Genomic DNA, 23,342 nt, shown 5'->3' on the forward strand with positions numbered 1-23,342 from the left:
CTCGGTTGTCATTTAATCATCTGCATCGTGACATCATTCTGAGAAGTAAATGCCCACATTTGATGGCTGAAAGCTTTCACACTCATACACGTGTGTGTGTGATGACAACAGCTAAAGATGTGGTGGGAACAGGAAGTGTTCAGACTGGGCACCCGGCACTGGCCTTTTGGCTGTGCTCTCGAAGTCTGGTGTTGAGCCTTGTGTGAACCGGAGCACAGTAAGTGCCTCAGATCAGCACAGCACCACCCGCGGCACAGAAAAGGGCATGTTTGCCCGCTTCTATTTTCCCTTCTGTCTCCACATTGATTTTAAAGCGCTCACACAGAAGGTGTAGGGTGCAACAGCATATGAAAAAATCACCAGAGTATTTTCAGCTCACCTGTGGGAATTACGCAATGAAACGAGCACTTGCTGCAAGTTCTTCTGAAATATTTACCACCAAGTTGGTGCCTGGTCCAAAAAAGAGTCGGCCTCTATTTTACACAGTGATTCCTAAACGGTGGGTCTGAATATCAAGCACGTTAAATATAATTAAGATGCTTCAGAGGCCGTCAGCGGCCGAGATCAGAGAAAAAGAGGAGGGATCAGAAACACCTGTGTGGCTCTTACAGGTCTGAAAACAACAGACTGAGAAATCAAATGACAACATGCATATGATGCCCATGTGGAATGACACGCAACCTGTTAACATGCACTTCATGTCACAGTGCAGCTCTATGACAGGCAGAGATGGGCAGGTGTGTTTGTGTGTGACAGACAAAGAGGAAGGACAGAAGATCCAGGCCGTCGTGTTGTTACAGATAGTCTGATGTTTCTGTGTCAGTGTCTGCTCTCGTTTGCTTTCCCCGCTCTGAGGGTTTTGTCCGAACTTCATCTTCATCCACCATAAATGCTAACGATGTGCTAACTGCAAGGCTAATGTCACATTTTCTGTTTTCAGTCAGCTGAGAGGAGTTTAAACACCACCACTTATTCTCACTAGTTTTTAATGCTGTGCCTAAAACGTCAGTTTATTAAAGATGTTTTTATCTCAGTTGGTTTGTATTTTCAGTCCATTAAGCTCTCGAGGTCACTGCAGAATCATCCCGTTCAAAGTGGGACGTTATTACATTACACACTAAACACCTGCATTACAAACAAAGGCTCGATACGTCAAATCCCTGAAATCATTTCAGAAAATCCACTTTAATACATTTGCATTTTGTTTCCAAGAGTTTTCACATTAAAAGTTTTGGAAGTTAAATTTTGTTTCTAAAATAATAAGAATGCAGTTTGTAAAGTAACACATTAGAAAACAACAGCAGGCAGAGGCGCGTTTTTAAATTAAAATATATATTTATATGTTCAATTAATATATTATTATATAATAATAAAAGTACTTTGTAATTATAATGTAACTGAATGTAAAATATTATGAAAACTAAGAGTCAGGGCTGAGTAGTGCACACTACCTTAAATATGCTCTACTTCCCATCACTGTTAACAGCACCTGAACAGTAATGATTGATTAACAGTAATGATTGATTAACAGTAATGATTGATTAAATATTGAAGGAATATATTGAAACTGTCATATTTGTCACGCACTAGATCAGAAGAGACAGAAAGAGAAGAAGACAGAGGAGCAGAGAAAAGATCAGATTCAGTGTCTGGATGTCGTGATTATGTTGCACACTGAGTATCAGGTGTGTGTGTGTGTGTGTGTGTGTGTTACCTGAGGTGGACTGCCTGTTCCTGCGGGGGGAACGGGTAAGGCGCTGGTAGGGGTCGGTGCTTCCGTACAGATCCAGTGTCGACATACATAATATGACAGTTTTTTGCAAGTAGTCCACCACCGCCAGGCCGTTACAATTCCCGAACGCCAGGCTGGCCACGAACACAACATCAGGAGGGAAGAAACAAGCACACAAGCACACACGCACACACACACACACACACAGACACACACAGACATTAGAGTTGTGCCAACTAACATGAAAAACGCTGTCAAATTAAGCATGAATTAAACAGTCTGCTTTTATTCCATATCTCTAATACTTATCCCAGAATTCCCACATGACTGATCGTCACCTGCCATGCATCATATGGGCTCAAATATTTTGTACTTGTAAATCAGTTTTGTATGTGTAAAAAGAATTTGTGTGTGTGTAAAAGCAGATTTGTGTGTGGAAAAATAGGTGTGAAACTCTGCACTCAGGTTTCAGGTTACAAGTACGAATTTTGACCCCATTTTTCTTCCTTTCATCTGATTGGCCAATGTCACGTCAATCACAAATTTAACTATCCAATCAGAGAACAGATGGGTTTGGCTGTCGGAGGGGTGCTTTATGGCGCTTCAGGTCCTGAGGGAATAAATGCCCTTTTACATGCCAGCCCAGCGTTTTCCTTCATCACTGTGAAGGAAAACAGTCTGTGGTGGTCTGAGTTTGGTGATCTTTGTGTCACAGGTTTACGTGGAATACATTTAAAAGTAACCTTCCCAACACTGCATATGCTACAATATTGTGAGCACACCACACTTTCACTGACCCGAGCCACAAGGAGTAAAAATGTCCAATGGGAGCACAGCCGGCCCGTGGAAACCATTTGGAACAATCACTGTTAAAAAGCCTCATTAACTTACAAACATCTGGCCTGGACAACATATTCCCAGCAGCTGCAGCTGGACGATACGTTTCTGGGAACTACACGTGGATTGGGTTTTAAGCTTGAACCCAGAGGAGACAGAGCTGAGTCCTTATTGTGACATCAGCAGGAAAGCAGGCTGCTGTGCTGAGCACGTCTCTCTGACATCCTAATGTTATTCTGCTCTCATCAATAATCTCAGGAATGTTTTTATATTAGTGCGGCTAAAGGAGGACTGTGTCTGTGCATGTTCTGCTCAGTATGTGAGAAAGGCATCAAAAAGCCGGATAATCAATTGCTGCAATTTCACTTAAGATATGAAAAGCTTCAGAGCAGAGATTCAAATGGTGCGACTGCCTTGACCCGCAGAGAGCTTTTCTGAAAACTCCTCTGTTATTGGTTTCTGCCCATAAAGCTTCTATTCACAGCAAAGCCAGACAAGTGGTCTCAAACCCTGCGAGCTCAGGAAGTCATGCAGCTCCCGTTCGACTTCAGCACAACATATAATCATTGTTAGTCCACATCCAGTAAGTTACTTTAAAATAACAAAAGCAGCTAGAAGAAGACGATGTGCTCGTGTTTGTTGCTGCTCGTCACTGCGTACTCTATTCGCTGTTATGGCTACGGTCACAGGACATATGGTGTTTTTCTCAGCTTGGCTCGCAGGTGTTACATTTGTCAAGAAAGCTCGAGAACACATTTAAATAATTTGGTCACATTACATTAACTGCTGGCAGTAACAGCAAAATTACAAAGCTTACACATGGCCCATTATCATATTTACATCCTCACGCCAGCCTCACAGTATGATACAGTACAAATAGTGCAAATACCAACTCAATACTGCACAAAGCGCATATACACAGACCAAGAGCCAACTATAAACACATGTTAAAGCCGAGTCCTCTTACTGACACATGCATGTTCTTCTCCTGTTGCATCACTGTTGCTGTTTATAATCTGGCTCTTTTCAGAAAATGAGAGTCAAATGTCCTCAGTCTGTGCAGGTTTGGTTCCCTGCACACTTCACAGCCATGCTTGTATTGTGCACTGATGCTGTTTTTATTGGTGACGACCAAACATACGAAAATGGATAATACAAGCCTACTGTTTGCTAAATGTTCCTAATTTAGACTCATAGACAGACACAGAGCTGCTCAGGACAGAGTGTTATGCCTCTGAAACTCACAGGCCGTAGGCTGAGTTGATGTCCAGGCTGGTGATCTGCTGTGGAGGTTCACCATCTACCCAGAGGAGCTGGATGACCAACTCTGACTGGTAGCCAGGAGGAACCCGAACCGCCCGGTCCTTCACTCTGAAACAGATGAAGAGGGCAGCTTTTATCAACAGCTAAGGAGGAATGATGTTGGAATGAGGAGTAACGGTCCAATTTACCCTCAAACACCTGGCAGAGCTTAAATACACAACACTGCCATGCACTGTAACGTGCCTCAGCAAGTCATTAGACCATCATACACCACCAGAGTGGTTTTCTTGACTTGATTGTACTTGAAGTCTACTGTGCTGCAGAGACGGAGGACTGTTCTTCAAACAGAAATCTCGTAGTTTATAGATATCTTACTTGAGGCAGGGGATGCTGTCTTTGATGCCCTCTGGTGTCCTGCTGCCTGGGCTGGCTGGGTGTTGGTGGTGATGGTGCGGTTGGGGTGAGTGGGAGCCGGGCTCTGAGAAGCTGGGATTGTTTTCATTCTCTGATGGAGAGATGACGTCATCCGAGTCACACTGCAGACGCACCTCTAGAGACTGAAACATGAGAGGAGACTCAGGGAACGTGTCACATCAAGACTGGGCTTCACCTTCAGTCTGTGCATCACCTGACCACTTTAAGCACTCACCACTATCTGAGTGTTGGCATCATATTTGCTGAAACGATAGAGGATGATGTGAGCTGAGATGCCGACCACGCAGAACATGCGACTCTGAGGGCACCAGCTGACCATCTGAATAGCAAACGGGTCTTCTTCCACCAGCTCGGCGGCGCGGCCCTCGCCTGGCTTTGGCTTCTCGAACACTTTGGAGGTCTTCATCTTGTACAACATCTGCAGCGTGACTGCACAGAGACATCTCAGTTAAAGCACAGTGCAAAGCGTGGAGTAAACGGCCATGTGCACGTGGTGATATCCTGATAGCTTTATGCAGTTTGCCATGTTACATCTTCATATTCTTCACTTTTTAAATTTCATGCACTTTGTACAAATGTCTCGTCTCCACTTGGCGAGGCATTTTCACCCCGTACTGCTGCGATTGGCACAGCTGTACAAATGCATTAGACCAGTAATGTGTCTGGCTGAGAGGAGACTGGTTTGCACCACAGCCTTCTGATTTATTTTCCATTTAAAGCACATAAACAGATGCTGCACCTTTAATAAAGCTGCAGTAGTAGAAATGTGTGCACACAGTAAACCTGGAAGCGTGTGCTGATCAAAGATGGCCGGGATCGTACGTGTCGTGTTGAGCTATTACAAACATACTGAGGTCAAATACTCTGAGTCACGACTAAAATAGTCAAAGGACAACTGTTATTTCCACCTGGACTCATTTCTGTCTGGATCAGTGTGGTGGGACGACCACACAGAACACAGCAGGCTTCAATGGCAGCACATCTGACAATCATCTACTAAAATAAATATGAATATACACCGACCAGCCACAACATCTTCAGCACCTGCCTAATATTGTGGACTCCACTACACCCTGAAGGTGTGCTGTGGTATCTGCACCAAAGTCCCACAGATGCTCGACTGGATTGAGATCTGGGGAATCTGGAGGTCAAGTCAACTCCTCAAACTGGTTGTTGTGCTCCTCAAATAGTTCCTCAACCATTTCTGTTTTCAGTGCATTATCCTGCTGAGAGAGACCACAGCCATCGGGGAGCACCTTCTCCATGCATGGGTGTACATGATGTGCAGCAATGCTTGGATAGATGGTACGTCTCAAAGTAACATCCACATGGATGCAGGACCCAAGGTTTCCCAGCAGAACATCGCTCAAAGCAACTGTCCCCGTTGGCTCGCCTGTGGTTCCCCATGTAAGCGACGCACAATAATCCGTCCACCTATCTGATTCATCAGACCAACCCGCCTTCTTCCATTGCTCCATGGTCCATGTCTGATGTTACGTCTGATCGGTTTATATCATATGAACTTTGCTAAATAGATGTACGAAATGCTCTCAGCTGATCTATCATGTGATCAGGCATAGCGCTGAGATCAGCTGATCTGAAGCTAAACCATATGTGTGCAGGTATGTTAGCTGTGGGTGAGTATGATTAGTCTGAACTCTTAGATTATGTCATTAAGCAATTAATGATATCACCCAGGTGATTGATTAACTGTGCTGTGGAACAAATGCATCGCTGCAATGAGAATGCAGGAAAGCTTGGTGCACAGGACTTACTTGCAGATGCGTCCCAAAACTTAATCGATCCGTCAGCATGGCTGAAAAAAAAAAGTATTTAGTATGAAATTAATGACAACAAGTAAAACTTCCAACCTTCCCACTCACTTTTAGTCTAATTAGTCGTGTTAATGATTATTACCTCAGTAAATTTATCGCTGCATTTTTAAAACATCACACTGTTCATGAATCTGCAGCTCACCCGTCTTGTGGCTCACAGAGCTACAAAGTGAAGCTGGGTTCTTACTTCGTGAGAACTTGAGCATTTTTAGGTGTTTCACGCTGTGCTTTCAGCAGTGAAACGTCTCCACGTCGACCTCAAAGGGCCGGACTGCCACTGATATCTGTGAGTGTTACCCAGAAGCAAACGCCACCCAGCGAGCAAGCTTCAGAGCAGGTTAACATCTCTGACAAAGGGGGCCTGCTCTCTGCTGGGGCTGGCACAGATAGAAATCAAATCTACCCAGCGCTATAAATGTAGAAAAACCCACAGTCGGTGGTTCTGTCACCGTGGCGTGAGACACGGCTCAACTGTCCTTTTAAATGTGACGGGTGGTGTTAAAGAGGGGTCATCAGTATTCCTGTCAGCATTTCTAACTCACCCCGTGATGATGATCTCTGGATAAGTGTGGGAGCCTAATGTCCACGTCCCTCCACTGATTGGCCACTCCTGACAAAATAATCACAGCAGCACTGATTATTTTAAACACCCGGGCACATTACCCTTTCTTTCTGTCCCATTGTACCCTTGCTTTTCCTTTTGTTCTAAAACACAGGCTGTCATCCTCAAATACAAAACCGAATTGATTAAAAGTGATACGTGTGCTAATGATTACCTATAATTTAAAAAGTTCAACAGCAATTATTTTAGAAAGATGATTTTACGTGACAAATTATGAATAAAACTCCCTTCAGAGACCAGGATATACCAAAGAACCGAAGCGCAGACACACAGCTCTATACATATTTATACATCAGTTCTAGCATTGTATTTTCCGCACTATAAGGCGCACTTAAAATCCTTTAAGTTTCTCAAAAATCATCAGTGCACCTTATGTATGAATTCTGATCATGCTTACTGACCTCGAACCGATTTTATGTGCTACACGGTGCTCAAAAATCTGTCAAAAATGTTTTAGTACGACTTTGCTAAGCTACGAAGCCAAGCCGCTTGATGGATTGTTGGAGCATTACGGCTATCGTAGTCAGGAGCCTCACGGAGGAATCTGGGTCCTAAACTCCGTCATTTTCAGGTCCCAAAGTCAAACAACAGTGCAGCGTCACTGAGAGTTAAAAACTGTCTAAATGCTTTCACCTTTAATAAAATCATCAGCGTTGCTGCTTTACCAGGTGTAACAATTAAGTTTAACATCCAGGCATCCATGAAAACAGAATTTATTAAATTTAACAGAGTTAGAAGTTAGCAGGAAGTTAGCTCGCTAGTTAGCTAAACATGATATAGCATGTTCTGACTGAGAGATTTGTGAAAAATTCAAACGTACAGCTCTGCTATCACTTCCAACATAAATGAAGACAGAAAACTAAACAGCAGTGGCGTTTGTAGGGTTACTGAAGTTGGACTACCTGGTATATAATGTTGTGCTACGTGATCGCTAGCGACACAGCTATGTTAGCATAGCATAAACACAGTGAAGCTGGAGGATGAACGCTAACTTTTTCCCACTCGATAAAAGTTAACATGAGGGTTCCTGATGGTTAGAGACAAATGCAATCACATGGCAGGATGCTGTAAACGGACCAAACTTCAGTCAGGAGAACAACTGAGATAATCCATCCACAATACGAGGTTAGTCATTAATATACTGCAACAACATGGAAATAGAGCAGCTGTGAGAGAATTCAGCATTAATCAATCAATGGTACAGAAGTGGAGGAAGCAAGAAGAATGAGTTGAGTAAAGTTTGACTTATTTGACTGTTTTGTTTCGCTTAATGCGCCTTATGGTCCGAAAATACGGTATGCGAGGATTACGTAACACAAGAAAATCCTCCCAACATGAATCTGCACAGCAAAGGCCGTACTCTTCCCCTCCTTTACCTTCTGGCTGTAGCCAGTCTTCTTGTGTTTCGCTCCTATGGAGTAGAGGATGGGGATGATGTCTGGTGGACAGTCTGCGAAATAGGCCGTGCAGGTCACTGGCGACTCATGGATGTCCATGGGGTACGGGTTCTCAAAGACGGGGTAGCTGCAACAGGCAAGTACACGACGTGGTATATAGTAGACCTATGAACATGAAGCTATTCAGAATTATTCCTCAGCTAATCGAAAGGAATAATTCCAGTTGGTCCTCCCATGGACCCCACAGGAAGTGGACACGTTCAAAGGTCTGGATTCTTTATCTGTTCTCTAAGCAATAATAATTGAATGTGCCAATGACTCTAGCTTCATCTGCTTTATTGCCGATACAATAAGATAAGAGCGACTGGTACTTCTATGCACACATTAAAGTGTCACTAAAAGATGTAGAGGGGTGTTTCTGCAGAGCTCCAAATTCATGCCACTCCTTACTTATAATGAAGCATTTAAATACAATTAACCTGATTTACTTATAATGAACAATTTAAACACAATTAGCTCCTAATCAATGAGCTCAAAGACAATCTGGACATGTTTAAACTACTTTAGGTGTTATCAGGAGACGTTTATATCTAACAGCTGTAATTAGCTAACCTAATTAACCAGGAAACTTCATTTATACCCGAGCGTTTTGCTACTCCTCAAATGTATGCCTAGCCTAGCCTTGGGTGTTAATCTGTCAGGACATCATCGCCGCGTCCAGCTTCAATCTTTTATAACAATGATAGCGAGTTAAATCTAGCCACAGAGCATTGAGCTGTGCTTGTTCAAAGGATAACATCTTTGGCAGTTTTTACACAGGATCTTATCAAACCTCTGAAATCACAACAAAAGCACTGAACTGTTTCCCATCAAGACACTGAGCTGCTGAGAGCAACTTTCTGATAGATCGATACAATTAATCCACAAAAGTCCTCAAATTAGGATAGTCCACATATCCTTATGGTCATACAGCATTATATGCTGATATCTCTCTGAACTACAGCTGCTTTCACTTTGTTGCTGAATGTAAGGACAGTTTCACTCTCTGAGTGATATTCTTGCACACGCGATGGTGTGATTCTGATATATGATGTCTAACTGTATGTTTCACAGTGACGTACTTGCTCTGTGTTAGATCCACCACGATTAAGTCTTTCTCCAGAAGCACGACCACAGCGTAAGGCTCCTGGACCTCTGTGAAGGCCGAATGCAAACAGAAAGATGGACAGGTAATGCTAGTTACCACGACAACATCAAGGAGGGATGCAAATTAAAAATCAGCTGAAATTCATATAAAAATGACTCAACGTCAGTCGGTGGTAACACTTGGTGAGTTTTAAGGAAGCGTGCTCTTGTGATTTCCACATTATGACAGGATTACAGGAGAAGCCGATGGCACCGAGCGGGTGAAAAACCCCCCGTGGCTGAAAACCACATTTCTCTGAAAGGCTTCAAACTCACTGAAGCGAGACCACAAAAAGGGACACAGCTCTTATAATTGAATCGGTACGCCCTTACCGTTGTTGTAAGGAGTCTCGCACAGCACCATGAACTCTACTATGGGGTAATCCATCTCCAGCACAGTGATGGCCTTGCCGTGCATGATCGTCAGTGCCGGCCGTCGTCCCGCCTTGTCATATGAAAGACCCCCAGAGAAGATAACAAAAGGCTCACTGTTGTGAAGGAAGAGAAGGGATTTAGAGATGCTCACCTCGACAAAGCAGAAAGAAAGAATGAGTAACAAGTAAAATGAAACACGCTCTTGTTTCAAATCGAATTAAACGCCAGTGAGCGATGAAATAAGTGACGCATACACAACGGTTGTTTGTTCCTGTGAGGACTCAAAAGAAATCTTTAAATCTCATCTCAGAGGTTAATATCAATAAAAAAAAATGCGGCGCTACGTCTGTGCAATCAGGAAATGAAATGTTTAAGACACACGCACCTGTTCCTGCAGGTCTTGTATTCCACTTTGAGAATAGGTTTGCACGACTCCTTCCTCGCATCCTTCTGTATCTTTCCTGCATCAGAGGAAAAAGCAAAGGAAGAGCAACATGTACAGATTAAATTATAGTTTCATAATAAGATAAGAAGATGTAAGAAGAAAAGCTGCTGTTCACCTGTTGTTGTGTTCATGTTTTTCCCTCTTTTAAGCTATTTGGAGTTGCTACCTGCTGCTTTGTCAAAGTGACCAATGCACGGCTCTAAACTGTGTTCATAATGTTACACAATGTGAGCATAATCAGGACATAGTGCGCCACAGGAACCCCCTTGAAGGATCAAATTTAGTCTAATTTCCAACTGGAGTTTTGTGTGTTTGCTGTGTTTCCGGGTCCTCTCTTCACTGAATGACAGTCCATTATCAGAGTTAGCGTATTAAAGGGAGTAATTCATGCTTCTCATATTAACATCTTTGAAGAGAAGGTCTCCTAGCTTGGAGGCAGTGAAACCTTGAATTCTACCTTTCAACAAAGGCTCAGCACTTTCTGAACAAATGAAAGAAACATCATTTCTAAACTGTTGGAGCTCTGCTGCAGTATCTTTTATTGAACGCAATAAAAGGAATCATTTTAAGTGTACCTGGATTCTCTGGGAACAACTCGTCCTGTCGCAGATTTCTTCACATCATCATTATGAAAAGTGGCTATAAAAAGGTCATTTTGGTGCCCTTATGTACAGGACATTGTGCTTAAAACAGACAAAGTGTTGGCTGTAAAAAGTGAGAAACTTCTGATAGTTTAGTTAAAAACACTACGCTGGCCAAAAAACTAAAACTTCTGGTTAATGGTGCTCTGCAACAGCCTGGCCTGCTGAGACCGGCTCCTTTAATTGGATACACGTTAAGAAAATGGACGGATGGTTTCTGAACTATAATCACCTATCCAGGTACAATGCTCATTACCTACATGTCACTGAAACGGTTGTAGCTGAGAAACACAAAAGGCAAAGAAAGCCCCAGTCGTCACCGAGCTCTGCATCAAGCAACAGCTCAGCAGGTAAGTAAATGATGGAAAGCCAAACACACGTGTAACATCTGTGGTTAAGTATTTAGAGCACTGTGCTAATCGCTAATTTAAATAAGCTAAAATTTGTGAGCATATTTGGCAGCTTCAGCAGTAAATTTTATAAATAAATAACAAGACGATGGATTTTTGCCCGACTGTGAAGAAGTCGACTCAGCTGTGTGACAGAGGGAACAATGGCGAGTGATAACAGGTATGCCTGGAGTGTTAGAGGGGCAGTGTGACATGTACGGCTACAGGTTCAGACATGAGGGTCGACTGAACAGCAGTTTCATGCTTGGAAGAAGACAAACATCCATAATTCTCTACAAGAAGTCGATTCTGACATTTAAAAGATGTTCAAACTAAATACTGAATCAGAGTCATTCAGAGTCTTTGTATGGATCTGCATAGGCAGCATGCTAATGCTAATCTAGCCTAGAAGAAGCCAGCGGCTGCTTTTTAACTTTCTTTGTTGTCAGTTTGTGTTCAAATGCAAAAACTAAAAGAAAGACGGTGTCCTCATTAGGAATTTGTGTCAGTGTGTGGGAACGTAGCCTTGGGTTTACAGAGTTAATTGATAATTATGAGATAATGAATTTCAGGTCATATTAACATGAAAGTAATAAGTTCTCTGATGGGTAATTAAGTAACATACTCCATTACCTCTAAGGAAAGTAACAAGTAATAAGTAATGCATTACAAATTATTAGTAACTTATTGTCATATTGAAGGAAAACAAACACATAATAAAATCAAACTGGTTTTGATTTCTGGAACTAAAGTACGTTTCCTTACAGAGGTCACAGATAGGTGCTAACTAAGCTAATAGCGCTCTGCTAGTTTTGAGCTATTTCAAATCACTCAGCTGGACATGTTTGTGATATCGGAGCATTTTGGAGTATATTTAATCCAATTCTTTGATAACTAAGATGCTGCTCTGCTGTGAGCTCAGTGAAGTTTGTTGCTTACCACACACTCAGACTGTGGACACACCATGTTAGTCACGTTAGCTAGCATTAGCTCTGTTAGCACTCCTTCCCCTCACCTAGCCTCTTGCTACTAAAAGCCCGAGGTGCTGCAGTCGAGCCGTTTAAATGCTGAATTTTAAACCCTCACAGTTTTGAACTCATTCATTTATAACTAAAAACGTCCGACTATATCATTCTCAGGAAATAACATTTTAACTGTTTACTCTTCTTCAGCTTTATGTTCTTAGTTGACCTCTACTCATTTTCATGCCTCCCTTTCCTCTTCCTCCCGTTTTCGCCCTGAGTGACACTAAATATCTGACAAATAAATGATCTGCTGGAATTCAGCTGTGCCCCCCTCCCCGTCAGCCACATCCCGCCTGCTTTCTGCTTTGTGATTTTGCCTGAGATTACAGCTCACAGCAAGAAAACACAAATCTGACGAGTTCGGTCGGCCCTGCATGAGAGGAAGCCGTAGGGAGACACGGCAGAAGAGGAGGCAGATTTCACCGAGTGTGGAAATCAAAACGAAGCAGCAGCGAAACACCGCACATACGACAATCACTGCTGGATACAGCACAGTCTACCCTAAATGTGCAGGTAACCGAACATGAATGTTGGTGAATGAGACTGAACGGTGGCTGGTTACACTGAGAAAAGCAAAGACATAACCACGAGCTGCTCGGCAAATCAGATGACAGCATATGGTCCACAGAGGTTTGTTTACAGTCTATGATATTCAGATCTATACAAAGAGTATAAAGGGGAAAAGCCCAACGACCCAGGATTTGTCTCTGGGATTATGAGTGTGTGTGTGTCTCACCGTGAGGGAAGGTGACCTGGAATGGCTTGGTGGTGTTTCTGAGGTTCCACAGCGTCAGGCTGCCGTCCGAGTGACTGCACATGAACTGCTTCCCTTCGTGATGCCAGCTGACAGAGTGGATGGCCTGCACCGATCACACGGAGTCAGTGTTTCTCTCAAAGTCATAAAGCACTTCAAGTGAATCATTGTGTCATGCAGTGCCATGAGAAAGAAGCCTGATTGGGGAAGAGGAACCAGGAGTCCTGCAGCAGACCCCACACGGCGGCTGAGACCAAAGTCCACCGAAGAACTGAAGCAAGTTCAAATGAACTGTAACAACCTACCGAACAGCCAAACCGAAACTGCACACAGGAGAAATTAAGCTGATTCAGAAGTGAAACGTGATGACACACGACACTGATTCTTACAGCATTTAGCTTTAGGCCAGATCTGGAATAAAACCTCGTTGGTATTGTTATTGAATCCGTCCACACGTAGTGTCAGTGCCCTGCTACGCTTCAAATGAAATATGAGACAAAGGAGGAAGATAATAATCCTTCAAAACTGGTTAGCACATAACAAAGTGCTTCTCTCTGCGGATGGGAATTGACACTTTTGTCCAAATACAATGGAGAAAAATACAACTGACAAGATTGTTTCATACAAAGGCAGACCACATTTTCCCCGTGGAGCTCTATCAAACACACTCCTATTAAAAACACAACAATGATGTTCATCTGACAGCTTTGGTGTCCACACAGAAGAGCAAAAACTACACGCTTCTGCAGCATGTGACACACGGTGATACGTATGTGATTCTACTCAGTGATGTCACAGCTACCACACCTTAGCTGTACAGGTAAAAAACGTCACGCAAGCCAAAACAGCAAAGTCGTTTTCCTGGTATCGCCCTGCGCTCACCACATGTCTGCCGCTGTTCTTCAGAAGACCTCGCTGGGTCATCTTTAGCTTCTTAAAAACATTATTCACAGTTATTCATGTCAAAGCCACAGAGGTCACGGCCCCGGGGAGCGTCAGCAGCAGAAAAACAGTCTGGATAATCCCGGAGATGTTTGGCCTGACATTGTTCCAAATTAACCTTTTTCTCATTCGCACACTGAAGCTGAGCGAGCTTATTCAGGAGGCTTTTGTTAGAGCTGTGCACTCATCAGTCCTAATGTGGTCGTTACTGTGGTAATCACAGTAAACTGAATTTTCTCAGATGGCGGCAGAAAATGCTTAAAGCCAGGGGTAGGCTGCGTTTTTCCCCTCGTCATCAGACGGAGAAACATCTATAATAACCTTTCAGCGACTCGATGCTGGAACGAGGCTTTAGAAAAGGCAGCCAGTGATGGAGATCGATAGCAGGTCCTTTCACACAAGATAGGAGTTTATAAAGTGTTATAGAAGAAAAAGTGCCTTTAACCACAGAGACACGGAGGCGCAGTAGGACTGGGTGTAAATACAGAGCAAAACCAAATGTCAGTATTATTTTTGGTGCATATGAAGAGCTGACAGCTTAAAGTTCTTACTTTTCTTTGTCCTTTAAATCACATTCACATCAGCTTTAATCTATGAATTCCACTCGCGTGTCATCGAGACACGTTTTATTTTCCTCAGGTGACAGATCCACAAAGAAAGCTCATGAGCGTGAGTGTTACTGTTCACAGGAGAAGGAGGACGTAAGAGGTGGCAGCAGATGTGCTGATGGTGCGTATGTTTGAAGACACACGAGTTAATGACCTGTTAATGAAAGACATTTGAATATTACATGAAAATATAGTTTTGTGTGTGTGTAACTTTTCAGCGTGCACTGTGATGAAGACCATGCAAACGTTTTCTCCCTGGATGCTGAAAGCTGCAGCATCTTTGGCTGAATACAGACCGTGTAACCTAACACACCTGTCTGACATGACGCGTTTACGCTCTGCTGGTCTCTGGGTGCCAGCGTTGTCGTCTGTTCCAGCTGACAGTGCTGCGCAAGCTGCCCGAGGCTGCCCGGACCGGCGTGAGCGTTCCCGGGTCCTCTAATGACTGCTTCTTCAAAGAGCAGTAATTGGTTTGGCAGGTAGCATTTCATAACAAACACCTTGTTAAAAATGAGAAAAGTTGCTGCCGCTCTGAGATGAAAAGTGCACTCGACTTTGGTCAGCGAGGGTAACTTGAAGAGAGCGCTGAGAGTCAATGTTGAAGCACTTCCTGTTTCACCTGAGGAACCTGTAACACTTCAGTGTCACATGTTTTTATTCAGGTCTGTATGTAAAAAAGAAAAACTCGACATGTCTCTGCAGGGCTTTGATGTCATAAACAAGCTGAACGTTCCCACTCGTGCACCCCCCTCTGGGACTCATTTCCAATTTGTTTTTAAAGCAATTTGTTCTCCATTCCTCTTAATTTTGCCAGATTCTTGTACATATCCTGCCTCCTGCTGCTATAATCAGGCATCCCCACAGAGACAGCTAAAATGAAACTACAGTTTTATTATTAAACAAACAAACACAGAGACCACAGCAGACGTAGAAAGAGGGCAGACAGAAAGGCTTCACCTATCAAACTCACCTCATCGTAGTAGATCCTGAAGTCAGCCTTCTTGCCCCGGAGGTCCCACTGCACGATCGTCCCGCTCTCAAACCCTATAAGCAGCTGCAGACACGAGGACAGAGGAGACTGTTCATAATAAAAACATGCACGCCTCTGAGGTCTGTGCTCAGTGTGATGATGATGATGGTCGGCTATTTATGTTTTAACCATTATTTATTGACTCAGTCCCAGTAGAGTAAAACAGGACAGCAGCCTCCTCCTAACTTGTTACCCAGTGATTAAACTGGATTTTTTCACACTGAGCGGCTGATTATGAGCAACCAGCTGGTTTCCCAGAGGCTGAGCGTGCAACACCTGCGGCTTGTGTGACCACAAGCTGATTGCACAGCTCACCTGGTGGGAGGACCACCAGCCTTCAGACTGACCGTCGTCACTGTCAGACAGAAGGTTTTAGCAGACAGACAGGTTGCCAACATGGTGAAATCAGCCCGAGTCAATCAGTGCTGATGAGCGTGAGTCATTGGCAAAGTGTCTGTGTGCAGTAGGAGACTCGACTCAGTCGCTGGTTGCATTCTGGGTATAGTCCTGTACAAACACGGTTGCCAGGTGCTTGTGTTATTCTGCAGATTGTTTCCTGCAGCAACTATGTCACCATGTGAGGAAGGTTTGTTTCTGTGTCAAATCTACGAAGTTCTGGCTGATCTCTGAATGTAAGCAGGTAAATTGTAGGTGGACAGCAGCAGATTGGCCACACTTCATCCTGTGGTATCACAAACTGATTGCATGTTACTGCAAACTTGCCATTCAGTCTTAGACTGATAGCAGACTGATAGCAGACTGATAGCAGACTGTCTTATTCCCATTTTAGACGACAACATAAGCTGCAGATGGTGTTAGAGGTGCAGCCTCAGCTGTGCCACTGGCTCGGTTTGTCTCACAGTCCCATCACTGGCTGTCTAACACACACTGGGTAAAACAGGCTGTTTATCTGTGTCTCTACATGAACACAAATGCACACAAACACAGATTTACTGATTTACACACACTGAGAATAACACACACTCCTTCATGTACAAGGACAATTCGTTGCAGTCCTTACCATATCAGCTCTGATTTATATAGAATACACTGGCACCATATAAACAGGCTCCATAAACAAACAGCCCTGCGTGCACCGGAGGAGAAAAAGCAACACTCCCACATACTACAACCCAGTTACACACAAATTCACAAACAGACGATAAAAGGGGAAGCAAAGCCGACCCAATCTGATCAGAGATCAGAGGAGAGCTGCTGCAGAAGCACAGCTTTAAAGACAGAGAGGAGGAAACAGCTCTCCTGCTGAGTGCAAAGACTGTGTGACACTGCACATCTGAAGAAGGGAAGCAGAGTGCAGGTGAGGGGAAAGCAAACCCGGCAAATTCTGCAGCTCTGAATACATTTTTAAGAGTGAGGACGCATGAAGGATTAACACTGTAGGATCTGCAGGCAGGTCTGCTGTGATGTGAATGAGACATATCAGTGACATCTCATTAACATAATAAATATCTATTAAGCATGGAAACGGTGTTCAAGCAGCTCTATTGTGGGCAGTTTAAAGAGAATTCTGCAGCACGTCGACAAACTGCAGTGAAATTACAGCCGTTTACTCCAGCAGAGATTTCATCAAAGGCAACAAAGCAAAACCTGAGAGTAATCTTTTATGGGCTTTGGTGAAGAAAATTTAACTGCTTTTTAAACAATTTTTCTTTTCATTCACTTTTTTGGGCTTTTATTTGATGTTTTTTGCAGCATGTTAAAAGAAACGGCTTAAACAAAACAAAATCTGTTCAAAACAGACCCAATAAAGAGCAGACGTTACATATACTACATATTTATAAGCTGAATAAGGGATGTTGCCACTGGAAATATTCATTTAATATCTGCTGTCATCATTAATTCAGTTTCTGCTTTGGTGGAACCAGCTCCCAGTCTGGATCCAGGAGACAGACACTATCTCTACTTTTAAGATTCAAACTTTCCTTTTTGCTAAAGCATATAGTTAGAGCTGGACCAGGTGACCTGAATCCTCCCTTAGTTATGCTGCAATAGGTGTAGGCTGCCGGGGATTCCCATGATGCACTGGGTGTTTCTTCTTCTCTCACTATGTGTTAACAGACCTCTCCGCACTGAATCATATCTGTTATTAATCTCTGTCTCTCTTCCACAGCATGTCTTTATCCTGTTTTTCTTCTCTCACCCCAACCAATCACAGCAGATGGCCCCGCCCCTCCCTGAGCCTGGTTCTGCTGGAGGTTTCTTCCTGTTAAAAGGAAGTTTTTCCTTCCCACTGTCACCAAAGTGCTGCTCATCAGGGGTCATATGATTGTTGGGTTTTGTCTGTATGTAGATGTCTGTGATTTGGTGTTATATAAATAACATTGTTCCAAACCTGTGTTAGTGATCAGTAATATAATAATAATTCTCTGTATTTCCTGCTGTATGTTAAATTGCTTGAACTGGATTTTTAAAGACTTCCAGTTGCACAAAGTGATGCTGAGACTGATCTCATCTGAGGTCGTTTCAGGATAATTTTTCTACAGAATGACATTTATCATCTCAAAGCTTTTATCCAGTTTGAAAGACTGACTGAGCGGAACAGGAAAGCGAGTCCTCCGGCTTCATGGTAGATGAGCCTGAATGAGCACTGACAGCAGAGAAGCTGGTGTGTCAGTTGGCGACTAGCAAACTCACACTAACCTTTCAGTGACAATCACCATTACCAAGCACATGGAGGCTAGCTTAACTAACCTCAGCTACAGGACAGCAGCATTAGCGTGAGCTGAGAGAACTTGTTCCCTTTGCTTACTAAGGGTTAACTTTGTGCTGTTCTAGGAGAGGAGACGTTTCTAAACACACGGCCTTTGTTCTTGCTTGCAGTGAGCGACTGCAGTAGGTGACGGCAGCTGAAAATTCATGTCTCATTCTTTTGTCTTTAAAGGTTTTCAAGTCTGGTTTCATCTGAGGGCTACAGAATTCCACTGGCAAAAATCAATATGCCTCTCAATGACCTCTCTTTCTCTTTCTGCAACTTTTCCATCCAGCTTCTTTCTTCTTTGTTCGCGAGTAAAAACAAAAGCAAAACAAAGACGAGGGCACCAAGAGGAGAGACGCTGCACAGAGGACGGCTCTTTTTCAGCGAGCACACAAAGACAGCCAAGGTGAGAGAGTGAAAGGTGAGCAATTAGAACAAAATAATGGCCGACAGGAAGAAAGGGTCAGGATCGAGGATGGGGGTGGGGGGAGTGATGGGGGTGGGGGGCGGGGATGACAGAAACACGGCAGAGGAAAAAGCTCAGATTTTACTGGAGGCACAAAGTGTGAAAAGGGAGGCAGCTTCAGTGCAGCAGACTGCTTCAGCACTGGCGCTGGTGCTCGAGGAGAATCATGAAGGCGATGCTTTGATGCGCCTACACACCTTTCCTTCATCCTTCGGGCTGTCACTCAAATGAACGACTGGTCCCGGGTGAGTTTTAGTTGATCTGTAATGAGAAGGAAAAATAACAGAGGTGAGGAAGACAAAGTGTAACGCTCTGAAACAATACTGCAACAAACGCTTTACTGCAGCCACGCACACGTACTCAGCATCACAGCCATACTTTACGCTAACACGCTGCTTAGCTGTGTGACATCCGTCGGCACTGTGTGGAAGAGAAAGAACCCACTTGATGTATTCAAACTGCAGTCAGCAGGGAACAACAAAGCCTTACTTGTGGTATTTATTAAATTTTTAAGGTGTTTTTGTTATAGCTGTAATTTCTGGCCCCTAAACGGCTGCCAGCCACCATAATAGCACACAACACTGAGGCCTGACATTTAGATATCAGGTACATCGTTTCTGTGGCGATGCAAAAATTACAGCCTGCAGTATAAAACACGGCGTAAAGGTGTCAAGCTAAACGCTCACGTTAGGCTCTTTTTATGAATAATGTGAGGAAATGTGACATATGCATCATTTCAGTGTTTAAATAATGTAAGGCACATAAAGTTTACAGTCCTGTGCAAAAGTCTTGAGCCACCCTCCTTTCTTTATATTTTGGAAGATATGTGACTGAAACGTGCAAACATACATGGAAACACAGCATGTACGGCAAAAACAGAGTCTGTGCTGAAGAAGCACAGTCTGAGCTCTCCGTCAGCTCTGTGAGGATCTTCAGGAACAGTTCTCCAGGCTTCCTGAAGGACAGTCAAAGCTCTTCTTTGGATGTTTCTGCCTTTGGTTGTGTTCTCTGTCAGGATGAGCCCACACTGCTTCAGTGGAGCTGAGCTCTGAGGAGGCGCATCCATCACTGATGTGTGCTTTGTGTTTGGCATCACTATGATGCTGAAAAATGAAGCTGCTGCCAGTCAGATGTTTCCAGATGATCAGACGCTGTAATTCATCAGTTTAAGATCTCCAACAGCACTGACTGACCTGAAACCATGACAGAGCCTCCACCGTGCTTCACAGATGGCTGCAGACTCTGACTGCTGGACCTCCTCCTGACCTCCTCGTACACACTGACCATGATGTGGATCCATCTCTCCATCACACCTGTTCCTCTGACCTTCAGTCCAGTTCTGGTGTCATTTTCAGCCTCAGCCTTTCCTCCTGTTTCCCTTCAGCTGTCCTTCACTGAATCTTCTCTGATGAGGCTTCAGTGAAGTGTGATCAGCTGAAGCTCCTGTGTCAGGTCTCTGATGGAGTTTTTCTTGCTTCCTATTAACATGACTTTCAGATACCTTACGCTGTAGCATTAGCTACATGTACAAGAGGATGGATATGAGTGAAAACAGAAAGAGCTGAACTTCTGCTCAACACCACCTTAACAAGAAAGTCTGTGTCCTTGGACAAAAAAATATCCGAGGAGAAGTCGTGAGAGTTTTCCACAGGATGGTGTAATATAGCATATTATTGTTGAATGATTTATTCTTGCATGATGAGAGTTTGATGAGAGCTCCTTTAATTTAAAGGAAGTTGTTTGTGCCCTTGGAGCAGGCAGCTACAGCAGATCAGTGCTTGGTGATTCCTCGCAGCACAAACCTGCAGCACTAAAATAAAATGCATCGCTATTTTCCAAGAAATCCACAAGAGCTGCATGATCACCGGCAGATGTCAGTTTAGCTGCCACAGTCAGGACACTGTAGCATTGTGCCTATAATCTGGCGAGCTGAGGTAAAGTGTGACTGACGTGTTCAGATGGGCCCGCTTAGTTATGCCTGCTGCTGGAGAGCGATAAAAACATGAAACCAGAACACGCTCTCAATGCATCGCTGTTGCGGTAACAAACCAGGATATCAACGAGCCATCTGCGACGCACAACACCTGCCCGGACACGTAAGTGCAGCACACAGGGTGAAAGCCAGGAGCTCGAATATATCGAATATACCCGGTGATGTAACCCGCCTGCTAACGTGGGACCCTGAACCCTCTGCACAGAGAAACAAACCTGTGCTTTTAGAACCAATCAGGACTGATCAACGATAAAACACGTTGGCGACAGAAAGTTCACAGCAGATATTGAATTTCTGATAAAGCAGAGATGAGTCAGGAAGCTTGTGATTGTGTGTGGAAGGTCATTTCCTCTGAAAGCCTTTCACACTGTGGGGACACGTGTGAATCGGAGCTGAGTTACTGACTGATAACATTCCTCCGTCAAGGCCAGACTCTGAAAAGCAGCCCGAGTGAATCTGTGTTTGCCGATGCTTGGGATGAATATTTTCTGATAAGCTGTGAGGCCAAACAGCTGAACTGTGTGACTTCTCAAAGTTAGAGACGGAAAGTAACTGCAGCGAGCAAGAAGACGGCTTCACGCTGACGCATCAGCGAGCGTTTGTCTCTGCAGGCTGCTCACAGCTGGAATTATAGCCAGCGTGTCCACAAATGCTCATGAAATCATTTAATCAATGAATGTTTGAATCCCACCGCGCTGTCTAAGAGAAACAGAAGATCTGCTCATGTTTGACATGTTTCTTTGATCCAGGTCATAAAGGTCATCTTGCAGTTGTTGCTCTCAGAGACTGTACGATGTTAGGATCCTTTTATTTCATGAAGAAATAACAGCGCTGCCAAGCAATCAAAGATAATCACATAAAGCTTCCTCTTAAATCCAACTCTTGATCTGAACAGACACACGAGCAGCTCATGGAGATTTTTAACAATTAAAAGCATCCTTCTTACATTACAGCGCTTTGTTCTGCAGCCAGGCCACAGTAAGCTGGTCTTTTTATTATTCCCTGCACCGTTAATGTGCTTCTTAACTCTGCGTTTCTATTATTCATGCTGATTTTCTGCTTGGGCAAACCTCTGTGGTCATTATTCTCCAGATCTTTTAAGGTAAGTTGGTGGTTTGTTGTGTGGTTTTAGGGCAGCGTTTCTAATTCTGTCTCTGCTCTTAGGTGAAATGCTGTTTGCAAATAAACAGATGAACACTTAAAGCCCCGTTAAAGGCAGGATGGTCCCAGTGCTCGTTAAGCAGTGATTTTACCAAATCTGGTGCCAAAAACAAATCGGCACTGCTTGTTGTTGATCTAAAATCAGACTGTTGTCCTGCCCAGTGAGCACGATTAACCAATAACTCCTGCATATTCTGCATAAACTAAGAAAAAACACATTTAGACTGTTCTCATAACGCAGCTGGGAGGAAGAAAACGATATTACTGAAATATTTTGTAAGCATCTGAGAAGCACGAGCACCTTTTGGGATCACAAACACAAAGACACCTTAAGCTCCAGGGGCGCCATGACAACCAATCACGGGTAGAAAAGGATAAATAATCGATATGACAGACGAGAGGGGGCGAGGCAGGAAACGGCACGTCAGCTGCAGGCACAGCACTCACTGCGTGTCACATGTATTCATGTAATATCGCATGTGCTGAGGCTGTGTGACACACCGCTCGTGAAACATGGCAACACAAACAGCAAAATATGTTTGAGCTTGTTTTTCACTGCCTCTGGTTTTATGATGTTTGACATTCTTAGAGACCATTTATGTCCACGCTGGGATCTCTGGAGAGGAAACAGGAAGTCCAGCATCTGTCTGCTGTGAATGTCAGCAGAGTCGCCAGACTGACAGAGGAAGTGATGAAACAAAAGCTTTGACATAATTACTCGGTGACTGTAAGGCGTCCAGGCCCCCACCCCTCCCTCACCATGCCGCTGCCTGAAGTACGGCTCTCGTGACAACGTTTCCAAAGTCTTTCTGTAACTACGCAGACGTTAACATGCCAGCTGAGGCTGGTGGGGTCTGAGGGGGGGCTCCTCACTCGGTCTGTTGTTGTGATGTGCACTCACTGAATCAGGGCTGTGCTAACACACCTGAATACTCCACGCCGTCAGGCTGCTCAGACTTTGGTTTTCATGGAAAGGACAAAGGATAATTCTTCACTTTCTAACTAAATGTTCACACGACTGTAAGCAGGAGAAGTTTTAGCTCTTTAACCTTATTTGATGTTAGAATTAGAAATAATAATATTTAAATCATTGGCTCAGTCCAACATCATCATTGTAGCAAACTGCTCAGTCTCAGAGTTACTATGAAGGGCGGCGTCACCCCCCAGTGATGCAATCACACATCCCACAGGCGAACAGTGGGACATCAGATTATGGCGGTGACCGCCAAGCACCGCTGTTATCACGCTCAGGAAGTTCAACAAGGCAAACCAATGGAACCGATCCAGACACTGATTTTCTCCTTTGGTGTCTGCATTAAAATTACTATTACAGATTTGATGTGTAATAGATTACTCTGGACAGGTGTAATCCTGTGGTGTAAGTGTAAACTACAGAGCAAAGACACAGACTTTATTTGAGGAGAAGCTCATTCAGCTCGTTTTATTGGAGGATTTGAAACGATGATAAATCCAAACAACAGTAAACATGAA

The 23,342-nt window shown here is 43.8% G+C and overlaps 1 protein-coding gene across 16 annotated transcripts in view; it reads right to left on the reverse strand.

Annotated features, from left to right (window-relative positions):
- Positions 1-23,342, reverse strand: part of stxbp5l (syntaxin binding protein 5L) — a 129,903-nt gene that overhangs the window by 30,830 nt on the left and 75,731 nt on the right. For all 16 annotated transcript variants that reach the window (XM_084907696.1, XM_084907694.1, XM_084907692.1 and 13 more), the window contains exons 6-18: positions 18,895-18,958; positions 15,456-15,539; positions 12,918-13,041; positions 10,067-10,142; positions 9,640-9,794; positions 9,243-9,315; positions 8,101-8,248; positions 6,645-6,712; positions 6,043-6,083; positions 4,482-4,696; positions 4,208-4,389; positions 3,815-3,940; positions 1,715-1,866 (exon numbers count right to left, since the gene is read on the reverse strand). In XM_084907696.1, coding sequence (XP_084763822.1) covers positions 1,715-1,866; positions 3,815-3,940; positions 4,208-4,389; positions 4,482-4,696; positions 6,043-6,083; positions 6,645-6,712; positions 8,101-8,248; positions 9,243-9,315; positions 9,640-9,794; positions 10,067-10,142; positions 12,918-13,041; positions 15,456-15,539; positions 18,895-18,958 — 1,508 coding nt within the window. The remainder of the gene's footprint in view (positions 1-1,714; positions 1,867-3,814; positions 3,941-4,207; positions 4,390-4,481; positions 4,697-6,042; positions 6,084-6,644; positions 6,713-8,100; positions 8,249-9,242; positions 9,316-9,639; positions 9,795-10,066; positions 10,143-12,917; positions 13,042-15,455; positions 15,540-18,894; positions 18,959-23,342) is intronic.

The sequence above is a fragment of the Perissodus microlepis genome, chromosome 16, assembly GCF_051167445.1.
Source record: "Perissodus microlepis isolate ML-2025 ecotype Zambia chromosome 16, ASM5116744v1, whole genome shotgun sequence".
Classification (NCBI taxonomy): Eukaryota; Metazoa; Chordata; class Actinopteri; order Cichliformes; family Cichlidae; genus Perissodus; species Perissodus microlepis.